Source organism: Melospiza melodia, chromosome 21, assembly GCF_035770615.1.
Source record: "Melospiza melodia melodia isolate bMelMel2 chromosome 21, bMelMel2.pri, whole genome shotgun sequence".
Lineage (NCBI taxonomy): Eukaryota > Metazoa > Chordata > Aves > Passeriformes > Passerellidae > Melospiza > Melospiza melodia.
In genome coordinates, this window is record NC_086214.1 from 8,010,001 (window position 1) to 8,034,517 (window position 24,517).

At 42.9% G+C, this 24,517-nt stretch overlaps 1 protein-coding gene across 1 annotated transcript in view; it reads left to right on the forward strand.

Annotated features, from left to right (window-relative positions):
• CUX1 (cut like homeobox 1) overlaps positions 1-24,517 on the forward strand; it is a 242,336-nt gene that overhangs the window by 91,433 nt on the left and 126,386 nt on the right. Inside the window, 1 exon segment of the mRNA XM_063173997.1 lies at positions 15,608-15,655. Within this exon segment, the coding sequence (XP_063030067.1) occupies positions 15,608-15,655 (48 nt within the window).

Consider the following 24,517-nt stretch of genomic DNA (forward strand, 5'->3'; position numbering starts at 1 on the left):
GAACCTAATGTCTAATGGCAAAGGTGGCAAGGAGGGAGGTCTGGCTGCCTTGAGCATCCTTGAATTTTGGCTCAACTCTAATGGCAAAGGTGACACAGTTCAGCCCCTAAATTCAAAACATCCTCCCCAGTCAGAAAACATTCTCTGTGTCCAAGGCAAAGCAGACACTTGAATTTGAGTCGAATCAAATGTGGGGAAGGTTTGCTCAGCAGCCTTGATGTGAACAGGAAATTGATCCTCCAGCACAAGGCCGGAGTGCCAGGAGCTCATTCTTCACCGACATAATCAGGCACAAAACGCTGCAAGTTAATCAGTTCACTTTCACTTTAGTATTTACATTCACTTCAGCTTTAAACAAGCATTTAATTAGTTCTGAAAGTGTATTTGAAAGCCTTGCTGTTGGACCTCGTAGATAATGAATGGTGCCTGTGAGTTTTGTTTTGTTACTGGAAAGTGAAACCAGATGCAGCTTGGCCATCCAAGCCCAGCCTCTGGCTGGCTCCGTGCCGTGGCAGATCCGAGTTTTTATCATTTGGGGAGTGTTCTGTGTCTGCACTGAAGCTGCTCATTGTGCTAGGGAAGGATGTTGATTCCACACAATAAGTTGCTGGAACAACATTCAAATATATAAAGCAGCAGAATTGGATTCCTCTGTTCAAAAACAGCAAAAAAAAAAAAAAAAGGGATTAGTCTGTGGTTAATTTAACAACTCCCAAAGTTGCCATTACAATACACCTATATTCATTTCCTTATTAATTATGTGGTTGTGCTATTTAAGCTTCCTTTCTGTCCTTTGGGACCAAATTCTTGTCCTGGGTGAGAAACCAAGCTCCCTTTTGTGTTGGGGATCATCATGTGATGTGAACAGGGATTATTCCCGAGTCATTAATGGGATTCCCTGGGAATTGTCTCTGACTCAAGGCTTCCCTGCAGGGCCCCTGCACCTGACCTGCTCCTGCTGAAACTTGGTTTTTGCACTTGCTCAAGGTTTCTGTGGTGTTGAAAAACTCCTGCAAGCCGTTTCTTCTGTGATGGCTCTCTAAAGAATATCCATTTTAGATTTACTTAAAGCAGCCCTGTGTCCTCTCTTACTGCTTTTGCCCCTTGGGACAGTCTGTTAAGGATCCTCCCTGAGGGGATACAGAGGGAAAATCCTACTGTGTTTGTGATGCTTTTAATCCCCAGCCTGTCTATAGACTGAAATAAATAGAGCATTCACCTTTCTGCTTTCAAACACAATTTCAGCGTCACCTGTGGCATCCTGATTCATCAAGATCTGTTCTAAGCACTTCTGAATCTTATTGACCACTTGTTTTACAGCATGATAAATCCCTGTTCTCCCAGAGCAAATAGATTTAATAGAGCAGGTTTTTTTCCTTGATTTATGTTTGCCATGACCAGAAAGCAGGATTTCAGCATCCAGCAGACGCTGCTCCACAATTACAGAGTCACAAGCAGGCAGTGGCTGTTTTGCTGCTGAATGACAAATATTGTCAGAGGATTTGGTGACAGTTTATGTGTTCATATAGAACCAAAGCACGTGGTGCAATTGTTGCTTCAAGATTAGACTTTCTTGTAAGCCATTTTTGATTTTAGGGGATGCCTCTGAGACAGGGACTCGGGAACTTACTGGTGAGAGAATGAAAATTGGCAAAAAGAGTGTATTAGAAGCAAAAAGAATGTATTAGACTTGAAAACAAAGATGTTTAATGTGTGTATTCTTTAAAAAGTGGAAGCAGTGTGTATTGTACAAGGTTTGGAAGATGACTGTGGACATTTGAAAATTATTTTTATCCCTCCTTTTTTAATGTCATAAGGGCATAAAAACAACTCTAACTGCATTTTAACAAGCCACAGTATTAGTGCCCAGCAGATGAAGAAATGAAAGACTTGTGTGCTAAACTGTGCCTGTGTTGTACAATGAGGTGGAGTGGAAAAACCAAAATCAGGGTTTGGCTGAGGGGATGGGACCGTGGTGACAGCCCTGTGCTTGTACATTGTCACAGTAAATGAGCTGCAGGAATAAATGAGTTGCAGGAATTAGTGATGATGATGCCCCCACACTTTATTGATCAGGAGATTAAATACAAACTGGTTTCTGCAGCTGCTGGCTCTTGTCACCGTGGGTTTGTGTGACGTGGAAGGGGAGCCTTGCACTGGGGTATTTATGGGGTGTTTGGGGCTGTCACTCCTCAAACCTTTGGGAGTCAGAGGCAGGGGATATAGTCCAGAACAGCTCTGTGTATTTATTGTCATCCTTACATTAGAGCAAGACTTGTCTTAATAACGAAATCCTGCAAGAGGAATATCTCCCCTGGAAACCATATGTCAATAGAGCTTTAAAATTGCTCAAATATGAAGAGGACGTTACACAAAATAGATGGATTCTGCCAGCCTAAGGAATAGGAATTGACATTTTTCAGAACAGATGTCATTGATAATTTATAGATGGCTTTAAAAATTAAACTTTATATAGAAGCTGGCTTAAAAATGAAGTGTTGTCAATGTTCTGAGTGCATTGGGTACATTAAGCAGAAACGTTGGTGTCACTCAGTGGTATTTAAATACTGCAGAAGTCAGGAGCAGCTGTGTCCTCTGAAAGTCTGCTCCTGTTCAATATTAAAGGCTCATGTGAGTCTGCTGCTTTCCAGATGATGTAGCTGCACTCCTAGGAAGTGTTTTGAAACGAGTAATTATTGATTTTGTCCCTTACACTTCTGATTGAAACCTGGAAGTGAAGTGCATGACTTCTGGAGAAAAAGACAATTTTATGTCCAAAGATATCAGCTTGGCTTCGTGGTTTATAAGCTGTAAAAGCTTCATATTGATGCTCTCCTAGCTTTAAAAACAGAGTGACAGTCCTCTCTGAAAGAAAGGCATCTGCTCTAAGGGCACTAACACGGGGAAATTATTGGAAAGCTTTCTTTTCTTTCCCCCTTAAATACACTGTTTGTTAAACTGCTCCATCTAAAACGAAGTAGGGGTTAATACACATTTTGCTAAGTAAGAAAAACAACCAAAAAAAAAAAAAAAAAAAGCCCCAGCCCAACACTGGAGGCTCAGCCCAGGAAGATGGGAATTCTGAGATAATATTCAGTGTGCCCAAAGGGACAATGCTGTCTCTTGTTGTCACTGTCTATATTTAGCCACCAGGCTCATATGCAACTTAAAATACCTAGAATAGCAAGAAGAAAATTTTTTTTCCCCTTCATTTGAAGTGGTTCAGTGTAGGGTTGTTAATTTTGGCTTATCACAGCTGACACTTGAGTAAGGGGAGAGAAAATAGAGGTTTGGAGCTTTAACTCTCTCCACATGTGCCCCTCTGAGCAGCCCTCCTGACTCCTGCAAAACTTTCTGGGCTGCCTTAAATTATGTGCCCCCCATTTAGGAGAAGTTCACAGCTCATTTAGTTGATTTAAAATCCATTGTTGTTTGTGCAGCTGATAAAGGGGTGAAAAAGCTATTAGTTAACAGACCCGGGTTGAGAAAAAAATGTGAATAATTCCAGCTTCCTATTCGAATCAACGGGAATTCTTCTGATCAGTTAATGTAAACAGTGTGATTTATACTTTAATACTTCAGCTTACATGAAAATAAGCAATAATTTTCACACTTTCAGGAGTGTTTCATGCTGTTGCAAACTAAGATTTTGCATTTTGCCCATTTACTGAAAAGATTATGAAGTATTTCTGTATGACAATCTGGCAAATATTTATGTTTTAGGGACATATTACACACTTCAGTGGGAAATGCTCCTAAGCATCAGTTTAAAAAATTGGGCAGAAAAATGAGAGAGAGAGAGAGCAAAGTCCTTGAGGAAATGCTGGACAAGTTGTTTATGGGGGGAATGACCTTGGCTGGTTTGGATCCCACTAATGGGCTCTCTATCCCAAAAGTGAACTCCTGGTCAGAAGGAGGGTGCTGGGCCTGGGGTTGGGGGAACAGGGAGCAGGAGGGTCCTGAGCGGCCAGCAAGGCTCAGGAATCCCTGCTCAGCAGGGAAAACCACCCTAAAAATTCACATTCTGGGTCTGACATGGCTGGGAACAACCAGGAGCCAGTGCAGGGAGCTGGTCTGTGCAGCCACACTCACAGCTGGAGTTTCTGTCTGCTGTGCTTTCCCTGCATTGCCCTAAGGAGAAACCACTCGTGGAATGCAGCTGGGTGATACCTGCTCCCTCCCCAGAGGTGCTAACAGTTGTTTATGCTTCCCCTATCTGATGATGGCACCGAAGTGTTTCCTCGTTCTTGTACAAACTTCGGCAGCAGCGTCAAAAATGATCTTGTCTGTTTTGATGGATCGTGGCATGGGTGAATATCTCAGTCCTCAGGTCTGATAGGCCATCAAATGCTGCACAAGCCATTCCAAAATCAATTTTAAAAATGAGCAATTACATATTTTTATAATCGATTTATCAGGATCCAATAAATCGAAGTCATAAAATCAAATAAGTTGTTAGATAATCAATACCAATTCAGAGATTCTCTGATGTCACTTGCCCAATTTTTCCTTTTTTGCCCCCCTCATGGTGGTCCTCAGTGTCTGTCCTGACCTGGCTGAGAGGGAGCTCCTGGTTCAGAAATATCAGCACTAAGGCTGTAGTCAGGTGGGAAAACCTGATATGCTTTGGGTCTTGGGAGTGCTTATTCAAACACTGCATTTCCAGACACGGCGTGTCTTCAGGAATTTAAAATAACTTGTTTGAACTGCACGGTGTTAATGAGCAGCTGGGTAAGATACAATCTCCTCTGAGCAGGAGCTTTTTCTTTCATTATTTTGTCTGCATTTCCTAGGAGTGTTTCAGCAGACAGAGCATGACCGTGCTTATATTTTGTGTTGGCAGCTCTCAGCCCTCTGTGCCTCTGCCCCACTGTTCAGAGCAGCCTTCAGCATCTGCTGAGGTTTCAAAATTTTGTACAAATACAAATCCTCTTGCCCAGGAAGAGGCTGGTTTGGATATTTGCTTAAAATGTCATTTAAAAGTGAGCCCTGTAGTGGTTTTTGCATCCAGAACTCAGTGCTGGCTTCCAGTGTTTCAGGTTTGCTCACCCTGTTTCACTCCTGCCCTGAGCCCTCAGTGGTCCTGGATGTCCTTTTTGAGGCGTGTTAGGAATATTTAGCTTAAAGAAGGTGCTTGAACTTGGTGTACCCTTTGCATTAGATGCAGCTAAAAGCCTTTGGTGGTGTATCACGTGCTGGCTTTGATGTGTACACTTCAGCATCTTGTAAAAATGATCAGATGTATAAAAGATGGTGATAGGGAGAAGTTTATTGAGTATTTCTCTGGATAAAGGGTGTTGCAGGCATTTCTGGAATTCTTTTGTAAGTCCCTCTGTACATCAGTTGGGCAGTTTTGACCTTTTTTTTTTTAAAGTGTGGATTTTGGTGCTTGACTTCTCATGGCACTTGGTGTTACTTGGTATTTCAGGTAATAAGTGATGGAAAACATCTGCTGTTTGGTGAGGTGCACCTTCAGTGACAGCAGGACAGTGTGAATGAGAACATGACCCCACAGCATCACACCCTGGGTCACTCCTCACAAAATACATTGCTGAGAGGCAGAAGGCACTGACAAAAGTGAATTTTTACTTAAGTGTATCTTAATTCAAGTTTTTTTACTGCCTTGAAATGAGTGGCAAAATGCTTTTGAGAAAAGTAGTTATCAATTTATGTCTAATTTAGCAGTGCTGCAGCTGAGGGAAGTTTGCTACAAAGGTAAAAAGTTTGAAGCTTAGGTTCAAACGATGGCAGATAACTGGATCTGTAGTTGCCATATATAGTCATGCAAGAAAAAGTCTGTAGGAATCCTCCAGACGTTTATGGACTTCTCTGATTCATCTGTCAGAGCCAAACAGCTCCAGCCAAGAGATAGGGAATTTGTTAAACTGCATTAAGTTCCTAAATTGCTGTAGCCCAAAGGAGCAATTCTTCCTTTTATAGGGGAAGAGTAGGAGGGAGTAGGCAGGGAGGATGGTGCATTATGAAGTCTCTTCTTTTGGTAAGAGTTTCAAGAGATGAGTAACATTCTAGAGCTCTTTAAAAAAAAACAAAACAAAACACAAACCACAGACAAAAAACTTGAATTAATTTCCGTTGCTCTCATCAAAAGCTGGCTGTCTAAATTTAGCCATTTCCTATAGACACTCAGCTTATGCTGGCAACAGTCAAACTGTTTGTCCTCAAGTGCAATTTGTCACCTCCCCCTTCTAAGTTGGTAGAAGATAAGCCTGTATTAATTCTGCTGATTTATTATTATACAAGTGTGCCTCATTTTAATCTGCCATGGAGCTGATTGTGCTCCAGCTCCCCGTGTCTCCCTTCCTCATTTCCCATCCTCTGGGCTCCTTTTCCTGCTCTTTTTATCTCCTTTCTCTCCCCACCCCCTCTGAGCTCTGGAACAGTTCACAGTTCAGCACATGAATTTGGGAATTAATCCCAGCTGAGAGTTTGTATCACACTTGTGAGGGGATGCTGCTGCTCCAAAGCTTTAGGTGGGTTTTTTATTTCTGAAGTTCAACTAACAAACAGTAAATGTATTGAATAAGGCTGTAGTGAGCTCTTGCTTTCTTTCATCTGGATGATTCATTTTTATCTACTGTGTGCTCCCAAAGCATGTGCATTGTGGGCCTGTTTCTATAGGAGTTTTGCCAGGAAGTGTAAAGGCAGCAAAAGTTTGTTTTCTCCAAATTGCTTCACTCACTGAAGCAACATGAAAAGCTCTGTGCTGTGTTTTTTTTTTATTTAGGTCAGCAGGATGACAGTTAGATTAATTTCAAGGTGTTTTTACCAGGTATGCTAAATTAGATGTAGTAAAAACCTTTGGCTCTGTATCCTGATGTTTTTGAGGTTGTCAATTTTTTTTTTCCCTTTGAATTTCTCATCTTTGTTGGAATCTGAAGTTATCACTATCACAGTTAGCTGCACTGAACCCACAGCCAGTCACTCCCTGCATGGAAAAAGTCACAAAAAACATAAACACAACAGAGATGATGGTCATGAGAGTTTTAGCAAATATAGGACATGTATTTGCAGGACAAGAGGCTTTTTACTCAAGTCCTCATGAAACAACTTGTTTCCTGTAGGAGCAACTGGCTTTGGAATAAAACTGCATGGTCAGGATCAAGATTAAGAAGAAAATCTTATAAAAAGATTAGTAGTGGATTGCATAGTATTGGATTTTCTTGCATTGAAATCAAAGCAAAAGGCTGACTGCAATGATAGAAATCAGTAAATACACCTGTGTTCTTACATGCAGGTATGTCAGAGTGTGATTAATGCAGGGGTGCTCACAGCTACATTTGTAATCTCTGTGCAAAAGATAAGTAAGGAAAACAATTTTGCAATAGCTGATGTCCCAGCAGTGCCTCCTGCCCAGTCCACATCCTGTAAGGGTCCCTGAGGATGAGCCTGGTTCCTCATTATTATATTTAACACAGAATTATTCTTCTTGGAAATTTCAAAGCAAGATCCTTAAATCAATAACAGGTTTTAAAACACGAGTGGTTTTTAGTAATCTCACTTTCCCTAAATGAAGCAGTACATTGGGATTCATGATTTCTGGATGGTTGTACCCATTTTTTCCTTGAAACTGAGGAGAAATCCCAGTCCCAGGAGCCCAGTGCTGGCCGACAGCTCCAGCTCCTGCCCCACCATCCCAGAAGGCTACACTCTGCTTCCAGCCCTGCTTGTGGGGAGGGAACATGGAAAATTACAGCTGCAATTATGGTTTCACATTAAATATTCTTCTGTCTAAATCCACCATGTGAAGCATTAGGCTGTGTTTGAACTGGTGTTGTTAATTGGACCACAGCACTTAGGTGCCTCTTCTGCAGTCAGGCCCCTGTCATTAGCCTCTCATTAGACACGTTAATTTTTTAGGGCTCATAATAATTAAACTTTTTTCAGAAATTCCCCATTTTACACTGCAGAGAAACCTCTGATGTTCAGGCTGTAATTCTTGATAACCAGGGGAGAGTTAGGAATACTTTCTCTATAGACTTTCAGAGTGGGAAATACAGTGGATGGAGGATGAAATCCTGCAGGATGTGATTTGGGAGGAGTGTTCAGGACCTCTTTCACTGGAAAACACAAATCTCAGGGGCAGAGAACTTGTGGAACAACATGGAATTTAAGGAGGGGCACAGAAGGTCTGGTTAAAATATGACAAGTGTAGGTGAGGCTGTTTTTTGGGGATGTAAAACTCTATTGGGATGCACAACTAAGAAGTCAGTTTATTTATTTCCCATTTTTTTGTACAGATGGGCTCATCTAATAACATCTGCAGGTACTTAATAAAGCTCCAATTACCTCTGCTCTGTGTAGGGATCCTGGCTAAGCTAGGAATGGCAATTCCTGATTTTGCCATGTGATTGTCCTGTTGGCAAGAACAGTGCACCTCAGAGGGTCTGAAATATTTATTTTGTGTATCAGATGGGTTTTCATTACATAAACAAAGAGTTCTGCTGGCCTGGGATGATGTGTAGATGTGGTTTTTCCCATGATAGGGGTCTGTCATGGCATGTTTGGTGTCACCTCAAGCCTTCAGCATTGGGTTTAACATGAGAGCAGGAGGGACAATCTCCATGGAGCCACTGTCCAGTGGGAAGCTTTTTAAATTAATGTTTGTTAAAAGTGGTGCTTGATTTTCTCTGTGTATGTGAACTGCTACACAAGTCATCCTTTCCTCTTTTTCCTTTCTGGAGTTCTAGTGGTCATGCTTTCATCTCATTAGAATTACCTCCTTCCAACGCTCCACCTGAATCATTTTTGTTTGAACTAATTTTTTTGTTTCCCTACAACTCTACTTTTTAAAGTTCTGCATAGTTCCTGTTCAATTTCTTTCCTAGGCACTGTTAACTCACTGCTTTATAAATGACACCAGGTTTGTCACATGATGCAGAAAATCTTAGTTCACCATGTTAATTTGTAAAGTTAGTTAAAAAAATCCTTTTTCTTTTCTGCACAGTGTATGCGTGTATATATGCACACTTCCATACATATATATGGTGCAACAGTTCCTCTCTTTTTAAACAGTTGTGAAGGTCCCCAGGCTGTTTGGATGTGGCTGCACAGGCCCAGAGTAAACCTGTGAGCTTTTTGTTTATTTGAACTTGGAAGAAACCATAAGAGGATTGCATTAAGACTCAGGCAAATTCCACTGAAAGCAAAGTCCCAGCCCAGTGAGGAGGCTCCTTCCCAGAATCTGTGTTTTCCCCAGCTTGGCAAGAGCACACTTTGCACCTTGCCATCACTTCAAGGGGTCACAGGAACAGCCCCAAAATTCTCCCTCTTCACCCCTTTTACCATAGCTGAGTGGGACTCACCAGGGAATTTCCACAAAGAAACTCCTGGAATTTCTCCATGGGGTCTGCTGTCCCTTCCCTTGGGATTGTCACATGGCTGCAACTCTTGTAAAATTGTCTGAAGTGGTCAAACAGCAAAAATTCTCTCTCTTTTCAAGGAGCCTCCATCAGTGTTTGTTCTGCAGGCCCTGCTTTGGAACCTCTCTGAATTGCAGTGCCCAGGGTTTTGCTCAGTGTTCACTCCAAGATGAAATCTGCGCTCACTAAATCAGCCCTTCACAAATGGAATATTTTTTCACTTCTTGCTGGGTGGGTCCATACACTGAAAAATAGGTCAAGAACAGTAATCTAAATCTACTGCTAATAAATAATTAAAGCTAATGGAATTTGCACAAGATCTGTGAGCTTGAAATATTTCTGAAAGTACTGTGGTGTACGTTTTGCTACTGTAAATCAAGATTTTTTATTTATCATTGTGCTAGCTTGAAACATATCTATAAATGTGACTTTAAAAGGGTATTTTTTTTGTACAGAGAAAACACTGGCATGTTAGTGTATTGAAATAACTAAAAATATCTCAGAAGATTGATATGATTGTGATTCATTCTTTAATGATTGGATTTCAAGTAAATACTTCAGCAGCCTTAAGCAATAAGAGGTTTTATATCTCATTAAATCAAAGTGTAAATTGAGCAACAAATTGTTTACTCATATGATTTACTTTGCCTTATATTTTAGGAATTAAGTAAGTCATCTAAGCTACTGTATAATACCTGTTTGAACAACTAGCTGGGATTTGAGTTTCATCTCTTGTAGATTAAAGCAAAGTCAAACTTGCTGGAACTAATTAAATATAAAGACTTAAATGTTTCCTTTAGTACACCCCCAATCACATGTGCTCAGGATTTCTGGTGGGAAAAAAATTGGAATACTCTGTATTTTTTCATAACACAAAGAAATAACGTTTAAACCTGGTATTTTGCACTGGTTGGTGTCTGAGTGATCCCGACCCCTTCACCCATTTCCCCATAGCAGGGTGAAGCATCTGTGCTTGCTGCCTCTCTCTAATTAACCAGCAGAACTGCTTACTCCTAATTATAGTTAACTTGCTGATTTGTGTGTTTCATGGTGACAAGTTGTGTCCTTGAAGTACACAATAATCAAACACACCTCAGAAGTTGATGCCAGCGTTCTTCCCAAATCCTTCGTGCTTGGCTGCCTCTCACCTCTCCCCCTTTCAGCTGCATTTATGGGAAGCTCAGCAACATTCTGGAGATAATAGTGGGGTGGATGGAGTGTGCAGAGCCCTGGCTGTGAGGGATAAACATCCTCCCAGTCCCTAGGAACAGACATCCACCCTCCCAGCCTGCTGTCTGTGGGGAGAGGGGCATAAACCTGGCAGTTTTTGCCAGGAGAGCTCCCCCTCAGCTGTGCTGTTTCTTGTCATGGAATGATTTGGGATGGAAGGGACCTTAAATCTCATCTCACTCCACCCCCTGCCATGTGTAGGGACACCTTCCACTATCCCAGGCTGCTCCAAGCTCCATCCAGCCTGGCCTTGAACACGAGCAGGGATGGGAAGTGTTCGGTGTTGATGGAATTACAAACACCCCCCTGCACAGCCAGTACACCCTGGGGGCTGCCTGGAGGTTATTTGTTGGGTTTTTAAATATTTCTTTCTCTTTTAAAGTTCTTACAAGAAAGAATGTGGGGTCAGGCTGTCCAGCCCCTGCCAGTTCAGTGCTTCATTCCACGTGGGCAGACAGGGAAAGGGACACAGAGGGGAAGGGGAATCCAGAGCATCTCCCATGATGAGGCTGCTCCAGAATGGCTTGTGACAGCTGAACTGGTGATGTCACCCACGGGCTGTTCCTCATTAGGATCCCTGTGCCAGACACAGGGACATTCCCCAGCCCCTGCCTGGCTCCAGCAGACAGAATACACAACAATTGGTGGGAAATGTGGCCAGGGAGCCCCACACTGGAATGTTCACCCAGGGTTTGGGCTGGGCTCTTTCACAGGAGCACAGTGCTGGTACAGATGATAAAGGTGTGTGGGTCAAGCTCAGCTCTGCTGGGCCAATTTATCAAACTGGGGTCAGAGGGCTCTTGTTGTGACATTTAGAGATAAGCATTTGGGAGGGAAATGAGATGGAGCAGCCTGTGAGGAGATCAGAGGGTGCTTGTGTAGCTTCAGACCTCAAGTAAATTACAAATACAGCATTGGTAGCCTGGCCATTGCTGTGTCCTTTGTACTGTACACAGGGTATTAAGATCTAGATAAATAATGTAGTTTAGTTGTCAGAAAGACACATTTGTTGCCCAGGATTGTAACACAGATTTATTCTTGGTTTATTTTCTGTGGAGTTATTTTTAATGAGAATGGAAAGGGAGTTAAAAATTATGTGGATTCAGATTTCATTGTTTAGCTACTTGATCAAAATATAAACTCATTGTTTTTACTCTTGTAAAGAGGAAATGCTATATTAGCTTTCAGCCATCAGATTTGATTCAGATAATGATACAGCATTCTCATTCACGGGCTCTTCATCAGATACTGAGTTTGTCTCTGATAGAGCCCTTTTCAGGAAACTGCTCTACCCCTGATAAATCATCCAGAGAGGAAGAATGCATGTATTTAGATGGCACAGAAAAGTAGGCTAATAATGGGATTGTATTCCTATATTCAAATATTACAGTGTGTTTGTGCTGATAAATTACAATTTGTTTTAATGCTCAGTTGCATGGACCCTTTTCAGCTGTTCTGCTTGGCTGCAGTGTTTTGGTAGCTCTGTGAGGGCTGGAGCCTGGATGCTTTTCCTGTTTTGATCACAGCCCAGGCAGTAAAGGCCACCACACTTTAAACAGATAATAAATCACCCAGTGTCCTTGCTAACCAGCACTGCAGATTCCCCTGGGTCTGAGCTGAACGTCCTTCTTCCTGTTCAATTTAGTGTAAAGAAGGTAAAATTCTGTTTGAAGTTCAGTGTAATATTTTGAGACAAAGTCTGATGAGAAATTTTTCCAAACTGCCAAAAATAAATCTCCCCAGCAGAGCTGTGACTCGAGGCATATGTATTCTTGACTTCTGTCTGTTTATTTTTATTTCCCTTTGGTTGTGAGCTGTCTCAAGTTTTGATGTTGTTTTGCTGAGGAAGGAATTATAAAAGTACCCTATAAACTCTTTCCTATAAACTCTTTCCAAGGGCAAGGCAGGAAAAGAGGGGAGAAAAGAAAAACTGGTGTGAAAAAGGTGTTTATGCCTTTTGCTGTGGTGTGTGCCATTTATCCACTCACCTGCATGGGGCTGAGTTTAAAACACTGCCTCACATTGCTGCAGTTCCCTTTCCTGGCCTGTGTGCTCTGGGAAGGAAATGGCAATGGGATGCTCTGTCTCAATTGTTCAGCTGCAACAAATTTCAGGTTATTGTGAGGATTTCAAGTTGTCAAAGCATTTACCCCGTTCAGGTGTGTGCTCTGATGTGTCCTGGGGTTGCCCCCAATGGATTGCAGTGGGATAAACCATTGCTTGCCAATGGAGCTGAATCACCCTGAGCTGCCTTCTCCTCCATCAGGAAATATTTTAAAAGTAGTTTTACCCCAGTCCTCCATTAGGAAATATTTTAAAATCAGTTTTACCCCCAGCACAAGCTGCTGTCTGAATGAAGCACATGTTTTCACATAATGGCATGAATTTTGCATGGTATTAATGCTGGGATTAATGTTTAGCATCCTGAATTTGCTAAATCAATTCACTTGAAAAGTTTTCTCCCTTTTTCTTTCTGTTTTTCTGGTTTTGGGATGCTCCTTCTATTCCCCTCCACCCTGATTCTCTCCCTCTCTGCTGCTACAAACAGCCAACAACAACATCCCTCATTATTCAAGATGAATGTGAAGGTTGAAATCCTGACATAGTTTATATCCTGAAATAAAAAGTGCTGCAAATCCTGGCTTTGAGAAGTCAGGATGTGCCAGAGGAGGCAGTTAAATAGCAGGATCTTGGCTAGAGCTTGCCATGGCCACAGGAGCAAGGATGGCATTCTCCTGCCTTTGGATCTGGGATTACATCTCCTCTGTTTCTGCCTTCACTTCTGAAGGCAGAAATCACTTTTCTGGCTGGTGCCAAACAAGTCAGTAAATTCAGAGGCAATATCAGGGACAAAAGCCCTAAAGCCAGTGATTTTCAACCAGCTGAGATTTTTATTTCAAGAAAAGTTGTTTTGCTTGGATGATATAATTTTTCCTGATTTTATAAAGGGTGCCAGTATCCAGGCTGTAAATCTAATTCTGTTTGTAATTTCACTGGGCACTAAAACTGCCTCTGCCAGATTTTGGCCTTGAATGTGGGCATTTATTTTGCCATCAGTGGTTATTGTTACTTTTTTTCAATGTCAGCATCATCAGGTTACAAAGAAAACATGTTCCAAAACGTGCACAGCCCTCAGGTCTCCCTGGGAAGGCAGGGAGTGGGAAAAGCTGCTCAACCTGCCAGTTTGCTTTGGTAGAAATGTAATTTGTGGATGTTTCTGATCCACAAGGACAGTGTCCAACCTTTCTGTGTCCCAAAACAGGCAGCAGGATTTATCAGGACACATTGGGGTGACTTGGCTTGGCCTAAGAACAGAAGCACAGTTTGGTTCAGTCCAAAGAGGAAGCTCAGAAAGCTGCAATATTATCCTTGACTTGATGGGGATTAAGCTGTATTTTAGTGCAATAACCATGTCACAAGTGAAATTTGACTGATCATTTGTCTTTGATAGCTTCATTTGCCTTGGGCCCCCTAAGCCATTTCTCAGGGAGTGGGAGAACTCCTGATACTCCAACTCTCTGCATGACTTGTCATTTAAATGACAAAAATCACTTCTCTCAAAAGCCTACTTTTCCTTCAGGAAAATCAGATTAAACCCAAGGCTGAGAGTGTTTTGGTGAGTGGTTTAACATCCAATATGTTGCATGACTGTAGATGTGTAAGTAAATGTGTTGGAAAAGAGAATTTCCCAACTTTTTAAGGTCACCTTCCTTTCTGAAAACCTTGAGGCCTCAACAGACCCTTTTGTACATAGAGAAAATGCTTCAAAGGTGTCTTTGTGATCCCTTGCTTAAGGTTCAGGCAGCTCAGGGACTTTGGCCTGTGTGCAGGAAGGAAGATTTCATGGTGACTGTTCCAGTTGTGGGCAATATTACCAGAGCATTGTAGGAGCATTGGAGGGGTTGTCCACAGTGTGACCAAATCTCACCTGACCTTAAAAATGGTTCTTTAGCACTCATTTAACACAGTTCTGCTCAGCTGAGCCTTGGAAATCTCCAGCAATGGGAAATTCCCCCTTTCCTTGCACCAGCATCAGTGCTGCCCTCCCAGGTGATGCAGCTTCAGGTTATTGCTTTAATCCTCTTCCAGATTCATTTCCAGCTGGAAGTGCACCATGGAGTGGCTGCTTGTGCCTTGTCAGTGGCAAAAGCAGGAATCAGCATCTTGGCTGTGCATGACTAATAATGGCCTCTGCAAAGTTACTGGATTTTATTCTTCAGGCACACACATAATAAGAATTACTGAATTTGTAAGTGAATTAGACCCCAACCAGCTTAGAGGTGAAGCCATAGAAAATTTTACGTACAATAAATTTACCTTTTTTGTCCTAAATTATCTCTGTTGCTAAGTAAAAACATGCTATAAACCTTTCGAGTGATTTTGTGGGCAGTATTTTAATGAATTTTGTAGCACTGAGTGTGTTGTAATTTGGAAGAAGAAATTTTGAGTTATACAGAAACCAACAAATAATACTTGTCATCTTCAATGAGCTCCAGTTCTCTGATGACTAAAGCCAGAGCACTCTTGGGAAAATAATAAATAAACCAGAGATTTTTCAAAATGGCAACACTTGTAGTTGAAATGATGGTCCAGAATCATCTTCCTTTGAGCCTGGCTTCCATTTGTGGGAATTTCCTTGGCATAAATTCAGAGGTGTTGCTGCTGTGGAGGTAGATAGAGACATTTACTGCTAATCTGATGAATGTTTCAGCTGAATTAGGGGACTGAAGGCATTCAGACCCCTAATTGTGAAGTGCTTAGCCAGCCCCACACAGTTTGGATAATTATTACCATTTGCAGCACATGCAGGTGTGTGTCAGACCTGAAATTCACACCTGCTCAAAGTGAACTCCAGGTATAATTCTGTATTCATCAAATCTCCCACAAAACACAGAATTGAAGTAACACTTGAGAATTGAAAATAACATCAGGAAAAACACAATGCTGACTTGTCCTTTGCAGTGTTTCTGATGGCATTTCCTGCTTGTGTCTTCCAGGACCTGCGCAAACAGGTAGCTCCATTGCTGAAGAGTTTCCAGGGAGAGGTAAGAGCTGCTTCTGCTTCTTGTCATGTCTTCAGTGCTGCTTCACATGAGCCTGGTGTGGCCACAGAGCCCTCAGGGCTCTGCCCTTTGCATTCTGTGTGTGCAGGGAATGGCAGCACCTGAAGGGAGCCTGAAGATGGAGAGGGAGATTTTACAAGAGCACAAAGTAGCAGGACAAGGGGGAATGGCTTTAAATTGACTGAGAATAGGTTTAGATTGGATATTGGGAAGAAATTCTTTCCTGTGAGGGTGGGGAGGCCCTGGTACAGGTTGTCCAGACAAGCTGTGGCTACCTCATCCCTGAGAGTGTTTAAAACCAGGTTGGATGGCGCTCTGAGCTATAGGGGGATAGAATATATGAAAATAAAGATGGTGTAGAAACTAAGGAGTTGCAGCTGGGTTAATTATCAAATACTAGGAGCAGGCCTGGCTTGAACAGGCCACAGCTGTGACCAATGAGAAGAAGATGCTATAAAAGAGTGGGGTGGCTGGGTGAGAATGGAACTGGAGTCAGTTGGCTGCTTGGTGAAGAAGAAAGAGTCAGTGCTCTGAGGAGTTGCCCATGAGAAACACCGAGAAGGTAGGAGATTTTTCTGGTATGGGCAACAGTATGGAACCCCTGCAATGGCATGACAACACTGAGCAACCTGGGATAGAGGAAAATGTCCCTTCCTATGGCAGTGGTGTGGAACAAGATGATCCTTAAGGTCCCCTGCAACCCAGGTCCTTCTGTGATTCAGGGTTTGTGCTGGATAATCTAAACTGGTGATTTTGCTCTGAGTCCCCTGAGCCTCTGTCACTGTGGCCTAGCCAGCTCACTGGGCCTCACTGACCCTCCAGCTTGAGCTGTTAATGAATGCAGTGCAGTGCCCTCATAAAGCACCAAAGTACTGCAAATTGTTCTCCTTGCAAAGCATTTCAGCTGTAAAACATTGTATTGCAGAGGGCTGAGGGAAAGCCTTGGGTTGGCAGGGGTTTCTGTGAGAGGCTGTAGAGGCTCCAGCCCCGCTGGCGGCTCCCGCTTGGGTTTCTCCTCACAGCACACCCCAGCAGAGAGCTCAGGAGTTTAAAAGCCAACTGTTGTTATTCTGAAGGGTTTCTACAGGTAAAGGCAGCTGGGCCAATTAGAGTTTTCCATTTTTGCTGTGGCCAGATGGGAGCCGTGGTTGTGCTGCTCAGAAAGCATCAGGGAGGGAGGATGGAAATTAAATTTGTCCTTGTAAAGCTCTGTGCCTGCCTGAGGTGCCGGATGGAGGCTTGAGCTCACACTGGTGCACATTACACAGCTCTGCCCCTCAAGAATTGTGTTCCAGCACTTCCTCAGCCCATGAGCTGTTCACTGAGTTTAGATTGTGGCAGTTCCATCAGCACAGGGAAGTTCAGAGCATGTTTGCAGGGTAGGGATTTAAGTGCACAACTCCCCTTAGTGAGGCTTGCAATCCTGATCACCTCTACATCCTGCTAAATCTGTGTCCCAACCAGGAATAATCCCTCATTTCAAAGCAACATGGTACTTTTTGTTTTACAACCTGATTTCCCAAGTATTGCTAGAAATAAATAAATAAACAGGATAACTTTGTCCTTGATACATCCAACAGACATTTGTGAGAACAAAGAATGACTTGTGTGAGTCCGTTTGCCAATGGAAATTTACACTTTAAAATTGCTCTGAGTGCATTGCAGTGCTCTCAGAACCTTTTCACTTCAGTTTCGAGCTTGCAATGCACTGACTGAAAAGTGCGTGTGTGCTTTCAGCACTGTTCTTTAATGAAGGGAATGTCTGAGGATCAAGTAAAAAGCATAAATTTAAATTTGGCTACAGTGAAGGAGATTCTTCCATTAGATCTTCCCTGGTGGAGACAGCTCCCTGTTACCTTGGCATGGCTCACACACACTCCTCTCCTGTAGTTTTGCTTCTCTGATATAAAAGTGAAGTTTATTTTGGTATAAATTCAACCTCACCAGAGTAAAATTTGTTGTTGTAATCCCCTGTTACGTAAATGAAGCAGAAATACATGAAAAGATTGTGCTGCTGAATCTCTGAGCTGGTGATTCCAGTCTCCCTAATCGAGACAGGGTTTCAGAAACCTAAAAAACCTGAACTAATCATGATTGACTACATAAATGCACCACATTAAACTGTGAATTATGGTATTTGATTATAGATGTAATTACTGTATCTTGTTTTGGAGACAAATCAAAATACCAAGGAGATGAGCCTGTTTTGTTGAGTTATATTTGATTGTTCAGGATATAGATCTGGTTTCTGGTTGTTGTTAAGGCTGACTGTCTAAAACATCAGGAGATAACTGGTCTAGGTATCTCAAAAACAAGTTTTGTTGAGCAAATAGGCTTCTCTCCATTTCAAATCCATAGGAGATACCTCAATTCCTGTCCCTTGAGAGGCCCAGGGAGCAGCACTGCTGGGAACAGCCACTGACCTCAGCAGCCCCCTGGGATTGCCTGGCAATAATTTATTACCTGGCAGGTGATATTTAATGTCCTGGGAGGAGCTGGCAGAGGGACCTTTTGGTCACACAGTACCTGTGGGATGATGGGATGTGAGCAGGGAGGAGGAATAGGGCAAGAGGTTCCCCAATTTTACTACACACACATCAGTTTTCAGCCCCAGATTTGTCCCTGGAAGTGTCCAAGGCCAGGCTGGATGGGATTGTCAGTAACCTGCTCTAGTGGAAGGTGCACATGGGAGCTGGAACAGGATGGGCTTTAAGGTCCCTTCCAACCCAAATCTTTCAGTGATTTTGGTTTTTTTTTTTTTAAAAAAGATCAACACCAGTGAATAAATAAAACAGAGGTCAGTGAAGTGGTGGGAGTAAATGTTTTTTAGGGTCCTTTCTGCTGGAGAACCAATGTCCTGGACCTGGAGTAGGGAATGCTGTAGGAGCAGCCTCCACAGGCATGGTGGGTGGGAATGTGGAGCTTTAGGGCACCACCAGCTGCTCCCTCAGGACTGAGGATAAAGGTTCTTGCCTGATGCAAATTCTCCATTTCCCTGTGGGAGAGTCTCCACCACGTTTTTGCCTCTGACTCCTCTCTCCACCCCCACTGCTGCTGCTGCCTCATCCTTTGCCCAAACTCTGCTTTTAGACAGAATTAGGAGCTTTTGGCATGGAATAACAAACTGGACTCCACATCAGAAGGGAAGTGGGCTTTTGCCAATCCCATGTGGGCTGAACTGTCCACAGGGCTCCAGGGAGGGCCAGCAGCTCAGGGGATGGAGGCAGCTCAGGTTAGCCCAGGTGTTTAAGCAGCTTTACATGGGTATTGCTGTGTTCCTGCTCCCCACCCCTGCCTTTCCTCAGCACTTTTTCTGCTGTGAGCCCACATTCAGCACAAAGTTGGGGTTTTTTCCCCTCTTTTTGCTGGCCTAGTTTCCCACCAGGTGGGTTCAGAGCAGCAGCTCAGTGCAGGGCAGAGGCCAGGAGAGCAAAGCCAGGGGCAGGAGCAGCACAAATGTGTCAGCTCAGGTTGACTTAAACTGTCCTTGAACTGTGCCTGGGTGAGCCTGACGTGACTTGGAGAGAGGGGAAGTTAAGCTCAGGTATTTATGTCCCCTCCCAAACACGATTTATGGGAGCTGCTGGTAAACCTGGGGCCAGTTGGCTTTTTTAAACAAACCCACAGGTCACTTTAGCCAATTTTTCTCTTCAGTTTGAGCATGGAATGTTGATACTTCCCCCCCAGTATTTTCCCTTTATGTCATATGAATTTATAAATACCGGACAAAGCAGAACATTCTGTATTCCTTGGTTATTTATCTCATCCATTGAGATATCAACTGTTCCAGTTATCAAATATTCAGTTTCCATTAGTACTTGGAAATAACTTTTTTTGTATAGATCTCAGTGCGTTAAGTAACTGGATTTTTTATGATAAGAGTTAAAGTAAAAGCACTATGAAATGGAATTTAGCATACTACAAGTTTTCAAATGCATTCCTAGTTCAGCATGAGCCCCTATTAATTCATCACTGGAGAATAGTTTTATTGTAGTACTTTTTCCTTATTTAGGATCTTAATGGAAATTTGAAGGCAGTTTTCTAATTTAACAGAATGTTGTGTCTGCTTCAGAGCTGATGGTACTGTTCTTCTGAAATCTGTGGGTAACATCTCTGCCTTCCCTGGAAGATTTAAGGTCTGGTGGTGTAAATATGCTATTGTGAGCAAGACAGTTAAAAGTCATTAATTTCAGAACTGTAAAATTCCTGTCATTTTGATCTTAAATCTCTGTCTGGCTTTTCCTTTTCCTTGCCATTAACTTGAGGATGCAACTTATTAATGGTTCCCTCTCCCTGTGCTGGGCTAAATACAGGACAGAATCAGGAAAGGTTAAAGAGCTTCACCATGCAATCATGACATGATTATTATATATAATTAGCAAGGCATCCCTGCCATCAGCTGTCTGAATAAGCTGTGTTTTGGGTAGGTCACTGTGCTTTACCATGGGTACATCAGTGGATGGATATTTGTACATGAAATCTGAAAAAAAATTAAAAAAGAAAGGATGTTCTTGGGCTATGTTAATTTACAGAACTGAAGTTGTGGTATGGAAGTCTAATGTTGGAATCTGTATTTGTGAAGTCATCAGACAGATATTTTAAGGCTGGGAAAGGATTTCCTGAGGTCATTAGCATTCTTTTCATGTGGCATAAGAACACTGTCCAACAGTAATGCAGTAATCCCTCATTTGGAGAACCCTCTAAGGCACAGACTCCAAAACAACGTGCTGGACTTGATGTCTGTGAAAGCCATTTCTCATATTCTTCTCCCAGAGCAAGTACTTTTAAGGGTATTGCCATTCTGATGAGACCACTCTGGCTCCCCACTCAGCTGAATTGCTCTTTAAACTATTAATTTGGTCAGTCAGTAATTTAATAATTTTCCATATGCAGACAACAGAAGCTGAAAATCAGTTTGATGTGCTGGAACTACTAATCATGTCTTTGAAGGAGTACTCTAATAATGTGTGTGCCTAAACCACTTCAGACTTACGTTCCTTCTGCATTTTGAGAGATTATTCCTGAGCTGATACTCATATTTTTTCTATTTTACCCCCTTTAATTTCCTTATGTTAAATTTCCAAACCTAATTAATACAATTTCTTTCCTGTACATTCACTCCATGATGGCTCAATTAGAGCAGCAGTAGAACTGTGGTTCAATATTCAGGCCAACTTCATAATTGAAAACACATTTTCTTCTCAAAAGCTGCAGCTGGTTTGGTTCTGCTCATGCAGAAAAGGATATAACCTTGCATAACATAGGAAATGAACGGTTGAGAGAGAAGCCAAATTCAATTTCAGTCAGATATTTTGAGGATAAGTCCATGATCTATGGAAGCAAGGGAATGAAAAGTGTGTGTATGTGGAAAGCAGCGTGTTCAGCACTCTATTAATCACGGCCAGCCTGGGTGCTGTTGTGTGCCTTGCGTTAGCACTGATGCTCGTAGGGAGGCTGGAGAGCAGCCAAGCACTCCAGAAGTTAACCTCTTAAAGACCCTGAGCTGCTTTCTGTTGAATAAATGTAATTTTGTGGTCAGAAATAAATGCTTGTGATGTAGCAGGAGCTTTGAAAACAACAGCGTGGCAAAGCTATTACAAATTACTCTGTGTTGGGGAAGTCAACAGCATACATCAAAATCCAGCGCTCGTGTTTGGGCCCACAGACTCCCTGCTTTCCAATGGATGTATCATCAAACCCTTCTATTTACCAAAAGTGAATGTTTTTGGCGGTTAATTCTCTTTTAAAGTCCACTTTTCATCTCCGTTTCGTTCCCCAAAGCAGGGAGAGGTCGTGACCTGCTCTTGGGGTAACAGCAGCTCCACAGTGCTTTCATTTCTTTGTTTACAGAAGTGTGTAAATGATTATTTATTTATTTTTGGCTGCCTTGATTGCAGTTTAAACAACATCTTTCCTGAGGAAGGTGATTTAAATATACTCCAGCATCTCCCAGGCAGATGAGCTCTCCCTGCTGAGCACATGGGGTGGCTGCTGCAGGGCCAAAACATCCCCAAGGAGAGACAATGAACTGCAGAGACTCTCAAATACAGAGCCTCTCTTATTATAGCAATAATATTCTTTTCCTTTAAATCAATATTATATCAATAATCCCCTTCTCCTTGCTGGGACAACTCTGAGATGTGGGGATAACAAAGTCCCAAACCGTACAAATCCCACCAGAGGCAGCGACAGGCACCGTGCTCCTTCCCAAAGTTCTTGCAGGTTCCTCCAGGCAAGTTGTACCAAGACAGCAGAGACTACCAGAGTAACTTTGGGGAGGATCAGCCCAAATCTTCTCTTATTTTTACATAATTGACAAAGTGCTGAAATTCCTGTTGGCAGCTGGTGGGCTGTCTGTGCCGCTGCCACGCGCTCGGGGGCAACGGGAACAGTGGTGGGAAATTCAGTTTATTCAGGATTCCGACAGGCAGCACTGGTGCAGCTCACAGGGTCAGGAGTGTCTTCTCATCCTCAGGAGGAAAAAAAAGAAAGCTTGAAGTGTGCTGGAAGGAATGGGGATGGGAGGGCTGGGCTGGGCGAGGTATTCTGCTGAGTCCCTGTTTCTCCAAATACAGAATTATCTCTATTTATTACAGAATTACCTCTGTTTATTACAGATTTTTATCACTATTTTATTTTTATTACTGTGAGGGTCTATACAAGCTGGTGTCCAGTCTTGCTTTGTCAGAAAAGAGAAGCAAGAGGGCGATTTCAGTACAAAACACCAGGAAAAGGGTGCATCTTGGTATTTATTGCACAAAGGTGGTTAATGAGCTCCTTCTTGCACGGATTCCTCTGACCTAATTATTTAAAAAATACCTAAACAGAAGTTTGGATCATCCATGAGGGAGAGGAGTGATTGTGGGTTCCAGGTCAGAGCCTGGAGGTGCATGGGCAGGTGAGGGCACCACTCACTCACATTTATCTCCGGCTGCTGGGAACCTGGGGGTGATGTGGGGTGGCCCAGGCTGCTCTGTCCTGGCTTTCTCCCCTTCCTCCCTGCCCCATTTCCCAAACATGGCTGGGCTGGCATGGCCAGAGTTATTCTCCATCCTTGCACTCTCACAGAACCTCGAGGATGAGAACTGGCAAGCTCTGGCATCTCCCTCTTTGGTGACAGAACAAATGATTTATTGATTTATTCACTAGAAAGATCTCCCTTCAGTTTTGGGGGAAGGTTGTGTCCCCTGTTCAGAGGTCACCTCTTAGTTTTACCTTTTTGGCATTAAGAAAATTCACGAGTGGCCTGTGCTGACTTAAGGAGAGAGGCTGGGATGCAAAATATAGAATTACAAAGGTAAATAATTATTCATTGTGCAGCCAAATTGGGACATCCCATATCTGGTTTCACACAAGGTTTTTGCACCCCTTAAAATTTAGGTACAACACAATTTGACTAATCACTAGCACCCACATTTACTAATTGGAGTAAAATATTGCAAATCAACCCGATTTCCACAGAAGCAGGATCCAGGCATCCCTGGTTGCTGGAGTTACTGGTTTGTGACACCAGAAAACACTGTGAGGGTTTGAATAAAGTGTCAGAGGGGCTGAGAGGTTGGTAGTGGCTTGGTGTTCAGGAGTATCCTTTATCCTTCCATGAGCAAAGTCCTTATGTCCAGGACCAGGCTCTCCTTTGATTTGAGCATGAAAAACACCAAAGCCTCCAGGAAAACTGTAACATGTCATTACATCAGAGTGTATAAAATGAACTAATATAGACATGAAAACAAAGTTAATCCACTTCCTACTGTAAAGATTGATCAATAAAGAGATTTTTGGTGACATTTGGCACTCTGAGCCCCCTTGTGCCATCCATTCCTGTCACTGGTTTTGTGCTGATCTGTGCAGAGATGAGGGACCCATGCCATGGGGTGTCCTTGCCCCAGCTCTGGTCCCACCTCCTCCCTCGTGCTGAGCCCAGCAAATGCACAGCATGAGTCAGTTCAGTTTGCCAGCACAATGGAAAATAAATTCTTCCTCTCCTTCCTTAGTTGCTCACCGAGCCACTGAGCTGAATCACACCCCAGCAGCAGCAGCAGGAGGAGGAGGAGGAGGGAGCAGGGCTGCTCCCTGCCTGCCCCACGGATGGGTTGGGAGCTGGGTGAGAGCAGCAGCTGGGAAAGCTGCTCTGAAAGGCAGAGAGAGGCCAGGTGGGTTATCCAGGGCTCCAGGAGAGGTCCAGCAGGGGCAGCACAGCTGCTGGTCCAAAGGCAGGGTGGCAGACAGGATTTAATCAGAGCTGTGGCTCTGCTCTCAATATCTGCAGGCACATGTTGGGCTGGGCTGCTTTACTGGGAAGGAAGATCAAAGATTGGAAAAGCAGCAAGAAGCTGTCCTGGGAGAGCATTCCTCAGGGGATGGCAGCCTCGTTTGTCTGGGAAAATCAGGATTTATCTGGGCATGAAAGGAGGAGGAGGTTTTAAGGGTTCAAGGTTGCAGCTGTTTCACAGTGGAGGGGGCAGAATTGAAAAGTTGAGGTGTTTGAGTCCTTCCTAAAGCTCTCTGCTTAACTTGAGGTTAAACCAACAAGTTGGTGAGGCAGGCATGCCCTTCCCAGGCTCCTTCCTGGTACCTCTGTCCCAACCCAAGCAGCTTTGTTAAACAGATTGGTGTTGGATCCACTGTGAAGTCCTTAATTCTGTTAAAGAATTTATAGCCCAGCTAAAATCCACGCCATATGCCTTAAGCAACTGCACAGAAATGAATTCTTTATAATTTTGCTTCAAAACCGTTTTAATTGCAACAAAACTAAAAATAAGAATTTTTTACTTTTTCTTTTGTCAGTGGCAAAATAAACTAACAGGCACAGTGAATAAATTTTTATTAATTTGTAAATTACAA